At 40.4% G+C, this 8569-nt stretch overlaps 1 protein-coding gene across 1 annotated transcript; it reads right to left on the reverse strand.

The window, feature by feature from the left end:
- Positions 1-1195: 1195 nt before the first annotated feature.
- On the reverse strand, positions 1196-8569 carry LOC145447211 (lysophospholipase D GDPD1-like). Its single transcript, XM_080325627.1, has 8 exons — positions 8242-8569; positions 7379-7421; positions 6073-6208; positions 5285-5455; positions 2949-3038; positions 2726-2862; positions 2548-2659; positions 1196-1752 (listed from the first exon to the last, which is right to left on the reverse strand). Exons 1-8 carry the CDS (start codon positions 8498-8500, stop codon positions 1615-1617), a joined length of 1086 nt encoding a protein of 361 aa, XP_080181753.1. The 5' UTR covers positions 8501-8569; the 3' UTR covers positions 1196-1614.

The raw sequence follows: 8569 nt of genomic DNA on the forward strand, positions 1-8569 counted from the left end.
ACTGTAGTCGCCACTAGAAACACGTCGGTGAAATTGATATTCTATTTCAAGAAGGCAATAATGCACACTAAGTTCAGCCGAGTTTGATACAAATAAGGACCAAAAAGAAGTCATTCACAGAAGCGACAACGCCAATGCAGCACCGTTATATGCAGTTTACAAGGAAAATATATTAGTTGCACAAATATATAATTGAAATATCTATGATCGCATTGCTGTTGCACTTTCCACTCACTAGATACCCAGACACGAGAAACCGCGGACTCGCAGTTAAAATAATAATAAACCAAATTCCCACTTCAAATTCAATATCTGGTTGAGGTATTCAAGTGAAGAGCAAGAGCACGAGGTAACATTTTTGTATCAGTTGACTGGTCAGGCCCGCGAGCGATTTGAAGACTCGTATCTTGCCCACGACGCAATATGAGTTGACACCCCTATCTTCTGGTGATAAAAATCGATGATCTGTCCTTTTTATTATTTCGTAGCAGATACTACTCAAAGTCGTTTCGACACCCTCCTGTATCTTTTAATTCTCTCGCAATCTTGTGGTGTTTGGATGAAAATTTTAATTAGGATAATGATGAGCTTACCTGATAACGTTTATGCTAACCCAAACAAGTTTTGTTCGTCGCTGTAATTGACAATAGAAACCTATCCTTGACCAGAGGTGGTCAAATTATATATGGTCATATATACTGTGATGAAATATTTCATATGGTTGACAATGCGGTATGAACGGAACCACGCAACCCGCTAACCTAATTATGTTCACCGGTACTTTCGTGAAATCGTGTTGGTCACTCCATAACCACTATGCGCGACGAAAATTCTCGCTTTACTCAACTTTTATGAAAATTGAAGGTTGATACTTCGTGAAAACAGCCCCGAAATTTCTTAGGCTGTGTTCCTGATTGGAGGATTGAACTACTTCTAGACCAACTAAAAACGGCGAAGAATATTTGAAAAAAGTACTTCGATACTGACCGCTTGTGTCCTTGACACACAAAGCGAACCGATCTTACGTCAAACAGCCTAGGATTACCAAAATACAGTAACAGAATAGCCCTACAGCTGCACCTATCCATATTGTCGACGTTCCCGCAGCATTCTCTCCTATCGGTCATTCGGAAACACTCGCAAATATATCCTATTTATAAAGCAATCCCGCCCAAAACACAGGAACGCTATAACCTTCCATAAAATATATGATCTTTAATTTCGCCAAAAAACGGTACGGAACTTGACATTTCATGAAGTAATCGCTTTGATGTTCACAGGGTTCACCCCCATCGAAACAAAGCACAGTGAATACTGAAGGCAACGGTCAGAGCCCTGGACAGAACTAGACGCAGGCAGCATTATCATATGACGCTGCATTGCTGCACGCCAAGTGCAGAAGACCTCTGGAACGAGTGTACGGTCTACGAACCGACAGCGCCAATTCCTACCAGGCAGTCGCAGTGGCTTGGCGCGTCTCGTACACGTACAAATACTGGGACTATACCGCGGAATGCGTAGTCAAATGGTTGCAGGTAAATTGCATACGAAATATCAATTAAAAATCGATTGCTAATACAAAAATGTGCATTCTATCCTCGCAGTTTTTGACCGTCAGTCGTCCGTCTTGTATTTCGGATTGGCGTCAAGCCAGTCCCGTAGTTTGCTGGGATTGTCTGTCATCACCCCGGTGACGCCCAGCTTGAAGGCGCGCTTAAAATCTTCTTCGTCGTTCAGCACCCATAGGTAGACCTACAAAGACAAAGATGTAGCTTATTAACCAAGATGCTGCAATGAGCAATGTGGAAATGACGTTACAATGCCGTCACTACGACAGCACTTTTCTGTCCCACACTTACAACGCACAGAGACGTTAAAAGCATGGCACCCCGATACCATTTGGCTCTTACTCTACAAATACACGAGTGAAAAATCGATGTATTTATCAAATCTCCACCATAGCCTAGGACCCGATACCATTTGGCTCCTACTCTGTAAATACATGTGTGGGAAATCGGTGTATTTATCAGATCTCCACCATAGCGTAGGGTGCAAGTAAGGTCATCGGCATCTAGTGGTACATCTGGCAACTGACGGCTAAGTCGCATTCATATCTCGATCGAACCAAGTACTGTTTTTGAAATTATACCGACAGCATCAATCTCATGTCTTTTGATGTGACATTTACTTAGAGCTAATACGATAACAATAGCGAGTGGAACACGACCTAACAATGTGAGTTTGGAATACGAGGTTAGTCCAACTCTCTTTTGAATATCTGTGTACGATCGATAATCATATTTGTTAGGGGATTAAGAATTTTTCAACAATCCGTTCACGCCGCAAATTCATTGCGATGCGCGCCACTCCAAATTTTAGCTATACTAGCATAGTTGGACTAGAAAATTCTCAGCTATTCGGCATTTCGCTTGAATCAGTACAATTATACAACTAGAATTATCCAGGTGTCAAATTATGGCTACAACATCTTACACAAAGAGAGCATCGACGACCAGTGCCGGCCCAAGCTCGCAAATAACAACTTACATTAATCCCTCGCGCCTTTAGGTGATAGAACAGGATTTTACTCATCAACAAAAAATCCAAAACCGAAGCCAGCACACGCATTCCCCTACTCCCAGCGAAGTTTGGTCCGAACCTGCGAACAAGCGGGCAATAAAGTCGCGTTCTCATCTCGCGTTCGAGGAAAATAACGGTAACGCACGCTTTCTTTGCGGTGCTCGGCATCAAAATAGCCAGCGAAGATTCCTTGATAGGCAGAAACGGCAGAAGTCCGAAATAAAACGACAGGATCGTGAGAGCCACCCTCTTCATAGAGAAGGTGAGAGGTATATCGGGATTCTGAAATATAGGAAATGTAACCGTTTGCGAGCGACCGTGATCCGCCTGGCACGTGTGATGTCGTCGCCACAATCAGAATAGCTCACCGTTTTATATAACTTTGTGGTGACCTTGTCAGAGAAATTTCCCCACGGTGTTATACTTTCCCGGCCGTACTTTCTTATCATATCGTTGGCCTGAACAATGGTGTCGAGATTAGAGCCCGACCGACTTTATATTCGCCGATAATATCGAGTCGATATCACACTTTCAAAGAATTATTGGTATCTGCCATTGGAGGTGAAAAAATATCGGTAATTTTCGTGACGTCACAACATGGTGGCAGGAAGTCTTGAGTATAATCCTTGACCGCTAGACTGGGAATATTGCTGTATTTCCTATAGCTTACACTCCCAAGGTGTCCAGATGCAGCTTTTCCAGTTTATTTCGCGTTAGAGTATGACAATGGCTGTAAATAGGGTTGCAATTGAAACAAAAATCAATTCAAAACAGACATGTCAAAACAGGGCCCTCGTTTATTTTTTATTCAAGCCATGACGTCACGAATATTTAATTGTGGCGTCAAAGTGGATTGACATTGACAATTGAGAATACAGGGTCAATATAGCTCCTTGACGAAATATTTGTACTATTGCTGTTAAACAGACTATTTTGAGGGTTGTAACCATCCTATATCGACATACGTCGGCCATATCGAGTGGTAATTGTCCGTAGGCTCATACAACATGTTTTTTGGGAATATTTACACAATTATGGCATAATTTTTCAACTTAAATTTACACAATTGTTTTTTTTTAAATGCCTTTGTTTAAAACATGTTTGTTTTAAACATCGTTTGTTTTAAATGCAAACCTAGCTGTAAAGCTGTTGAAAAAATTGCTATGAAGTTTTGAAAATGCACCTTTTGAGGTAGATCCCACCTTATTTGAATATTGGCTGAATATATGTTAACGGTAAAGGTGTTACATATCGATTTTATCGATATCGATCCAAAAATCCAATATCGGTTGGGCTCTAATCGAGATGGTACAATTCGAGCACGAAATAGCAGCAACACCAGGATAGCAGTGTTTGTGGTGTTATTCAGAGGTTGTCAGCTATGAAAAGTTCTACTTTTTCGGAGTACTGAAGTACGTTTTGTGTACGTTCACAACTGGCTCGATTGGTGGTGTTTTCATATTACTTGCACTTCTACTAAAAATTTAAAAGGTACCCCAGCCCGATTTACTACTACTTTTCACGCTACCGGTACTGTACTTGATTTAGTACTTTCCAGATCTTTCATTTTGTACTTCGTCTACAGCTGTTCTTAAGCGGGGTTCCGGGGAGGTCAAAACACACTCAACTCATACATGTGATTTGTGAAGATCCATCAATCTTTGACCATCATTGGTTGCAGGCAATTATGCAGGCTCGATCAGAAGTCTAATTGTGAATGCTGTGGTGGCACGTCGTGTGCAGTGCCAAACACATGGGGGTTTGAGTTCAAAATCCAAACCCAGTGTATTTGAAATGCCGATTCCATCTCCAATAAATATTCACTAAAATATGTTTGCTTGCTGTGACAATCATACTATAATAGTTTTGTTCTTTCACAGCGTTGTTTAAGCACAGTTCAATTTGCGCATGAGGGCAGGGTTGTAACCAAGTCACAAGGCTCCGAGTCTCAAGTCAATCTCACTTTTATAGTTTTGACGAGTCAAGTGGAGTGATTTTTAATTCACCACCGAGTCAAGTCCGACTCCAAGACAGCGAGCAGAGGGTCGAGTCAGAGTCATGATATTACGACACGAGTCCAAGTCATTGCGTTGACCGCTCAGTTTCGAGTTGAAGTCTTGTTAAAACCACTTTTTATAACTCTGTTTGATGACATTGAATGGTTCGCATTTAAAATATACCAATTTTCCTCACTTTCAACAGTTTCTGGTCCTATTTTGAAGTACCAGTACCAATAGGCGAAATACCAACAGTTTGGTTAATTTACCATTCTCGGAAAATACAATGAAATGTCGGTCTTGGCCGTCTGAAACTCGAGTCATATGACTTGGTCCGAGTCATGCACAGTGACTCCAGTCCAAGTCGAGTCAATACACAGAATCGAGTCGAGTCGAGTCAAGTCATTTCCGTATTTTGAGAAAATGAATCGAGTCATTACAACCCTGCATGAGGGCACGAGTATTCTTCAGTAGTGTATTAGATGGGTTCCACGAAGGCTTGTAGATTAACGTAACTGTTCCGCAGATTAGTATGGGTTAAGAACCATTGTTCTACTCCTTGTTTTGGCCCGTCTTGGTAATCGAATACTTCTATTTGTAATTTCGTACAAATTCAAGACATTACTCCTACCTCTACTTGAGTAGTAATGCTGACGAATTTTACCACTTCTGGCGTTATTAAGAGCGTCTCGCCGAAACCATCTCACCATATCAATCAACTCCTCATCGTACGTCTTGATATCCAAATGAATCGGCACGCCCGGGAATTCATCGAACACGTCTTCCAATTTCTCTATCCGGAGGCGATCTCCAGTGTGATGACACGTGGTTCCGTATTGGAAAGTCACCGACAGATTGTTTTGCAACAGAGGAAGGTCCTGGGTACAAAAGACATCTCGCATATCATGAATAAACGATATCGGGGATCAGTTAGCATTATATAATAGTTAGTTGAATACTATGATCATATTTATGACCAGAAGCTCTTCGAACTGACACTTATCAGAATTTATAGTCACCAAGGTATGTACGAAAATTCAAAAACTTTGCTTACCAACAACTGGTGTTGTTAATTATGACATCACACAGACTAAAACTTCAAATTCAATATAAATGTCGGTGGGATATGTCAAGATTGCTACAACACAAAACAAGTTGATGTTACAATGCTAAATACATTAATCTTGTAACTATATTAGAAATGTCTAACATTTTTCAGGAAAATGGTATCACTCGTATCAGCACCGAAGAGTTCTATTGAGTGTGATGGCATACCAGATACCAGGTAAGTTATCACACTCCAGCCTCTTAGAAGACTATCAATAATTTTTTAAGTCAAAGAATTTTTCACTGTCAGGCAAGAGCATCTAATTTTAGTACCATCGTCAACAGATGGCTTATTCGTGATTTATTCTGTCAGTGATGTAAAAGCTAATTTGTCCCTCTGGGTGAGAAATTTCATGTACGAAATGGCAGAGCACATTCAAAACCCTACCTCATAGCAAGTGTCTTTGATGTGAATATCCTCGCCAGTTGTGCGTTCCAGATGATCGTCATGCGACACAACTATCACTTTGTCTGCTGTCAAATGAACATCGAGCTCTAACATTTGTGTTCCACATTGCACTGCACTGGAAGGCACAGGAAACATGAGATTCCAGAGATTTCAATACTAAATTTAGAGAAATCCAAGTATGCCAAGCGTTAACTGCGGCCAGCTAGTCAGCCAGCTGTTTTAAGAGACTGTGATACAGGTGCTTTAGTGGACAGCGAAATTCTCTAATAAAGATCAAGAGGATCTCCATTACTACATGGGCAAATTTGTAATGCTTCTTTGGGTCTGAAACGTGTTGCAGTATAATTCAAGTTATTATAAAAAGTAAACACTCAAATATTACCAGAGGGGGTTTGATCAATAAGCCTATACTGTAAACATTAGTTTAGTAGGCCTACTGACAAATATATAATAATTGAAAGTCCGATCTCCACATAATCCATCCATATACTGTCAAGTTGCAATGCAACTGCGAGTGTCTTCATTTTCATATCAAGGCTAAGGATAAGGGCATTTTTTAAAATATCTTTGCCCTTGATGTTTTTGAGATATATACACCAACTCGTGATATACAGACACACGATCTGTGCATATGCATACCATGAGTGCACAATGTGCATATGCCGCTGGACAAGGAAGGTGCAGATACAGCCTTTGTAAGGCTTTGTAAGTCTTGCAACAGCCCTCCGTAGCTCAGCATTGTATTTTCCACGAAGTCTGCTTGATGAGCAGGTTATTTACAGAAAGGCTTCTAGAAATGGGCAAGTCATTTCACAGTTAATTATTTACATGTAAAATCAATTCAACCTCTCTTGCATTTCATCAAGAACTAATACTTCTGATTGATATGCAGATATCTTGTGAAACAAAATTAGAATTAATATCAGGCCATTCAATAGGCATGCTTAGCGGGTTGTCCGAAGAAACCGTATAACTAGATGGGCCTAACTTCGAATTAAAAAACTTGCGCAGCTCACCTCTTTCACTGTTGTATTCTCAAAGCGAAATCTTAAAGTCTTGAATGATTTGATGCTCAAAAATTGAGATACAATTACAATTGAATGGAAGTATAAAAATTGATACTGTTTCGAAAAGGGTGAATTAAATGATAGATTTTAGAACCTATGATGACATGCACGATGACTGAATCACATCCTGCTACACCGATAAGGCTTTTTTCATGTCCTTAAATTCATTAGAAAAGAGAGATGCGCACCATACGGGATTGAAAGCAGTGATAACTTACTGCCGATATGCTTCTCTTGTATTTTCGGGCTTTTCGGCAGCACCTAAAGAAAGAATACATTAAGCGAGATCATGTCACATAAGAATTGATAAAGTAAAGGTGGAAAATACAGGAAACTGTACTAACAATATGAAGCAGTTTATCCACTCATGAATGTTCTGCAGAACCTGTGCAGTGCACATACAAATGATTGCAGTTACTATATAAGGAAGCCTGCAGGCCTACGTGGTAACCAATATTGGGCATATGGCACAAACGAAACAGAATTACTCCTCATGTCCAATCCACAGTTATTAAGTATTCGGTATAGTGTAAATTTACCAGCATACAGCCAGTTTTGCTTGTCGGACATATTCCTCTGTGGGGCCGGGAGTTCAGTCAGATCAGAATAATGACAATACATGGCTCGGTGATTGACAGATGTAATCAAACTTTTGGTAATCTTTTTACAGACACCCAGACAGATTCTGTGCTCTCACCAATCAGCAATCAACATGGATCCATGCCCATGGGCCATGGCTATGTATATGAGGACTTTTTTTAGATAGTTCAAAGAACCGTAAGCCTACGATGTTGTCATGTTCGAATGAATAATTCAAATTTGGGCATCACCCAATTCAACATGGGCAAAATGCCTTCAAAACACCTCAACAGAAGATTGTACATTGTAGCAATGCAGGCTTCTATGTGCTGTATCACTAGCAGAAATCTAGACGAGCTGCAAAATATTTGCGAAGACAGCTGAGTGACACTAGTTCGGAAGTTCAATGGAAATCATGGTAGCAGAAAATAACAATACATGGCGGTTCAATGATATTGAGATACATCGTCCACGACATCATGCAAATAAAATGAAAACTTACCGCCTCGATGACTAATATGTGCACATTTGAACGCCAATTGTTTTTTTTTGTAGATAACCGGCCATTTTAGGAAGAATACTGATGTTATAATGTATGTCCCAATAGCTCCAACGACGAAATACCAAGCCTCCACCATCCTCGTCCCTTGTAACCCTGGTGTCATTGAATAGCTCGGTTTATTTATCATCCTCCGTATTTTAACTATGGAATAGCATCGATCCAGAAATCGCTTCGTCATGCTGACAAATACTTTGACCATATTGAGCCCTGCAAACGCTTTCTCCTTTGCAACGTAGAATCGCGACTGGTGTGAGAGACAGCCACCGGC

This window comes from Botryllus schlosseri, chromosome 9, assembly GCF_051294905.1.
Source record: "Botryllus schlosseri isolate E-star chromosome 9, Bs_hap1, whole genome shotgun sequence".
Taxonomy (NCBI): Eukaryota; Metazoa; Chordata; class Ascidiacea; order Stolidobranchia; family Styelidae; genus Botryllus; species Botryllus schlosseri.

Coding starts and splice junctions, on each gene's coding strand:
- LOC145447211 (XM_080325627.1), bottom strand. CDS start 8,500: ATGGTCAAAGTATTTGTCAGCATGACGAAGCGATTTCTGGATCGATGC. Junction 2,660..2,725: donor CCGAGCACCGCAAAGAAAGC/GTGCGTTACCGT, acceptor GCTTGTTCGCAG/GTTCGGACCAAACTTCGCTG. Junction 1,753..2,547: donor TAAAGGCGCGAGGGATTAAT/GTAAGTTGTTAT, acceptor TTGTCTTTGTAG/GTCTACCTATGGGTGCTGAA.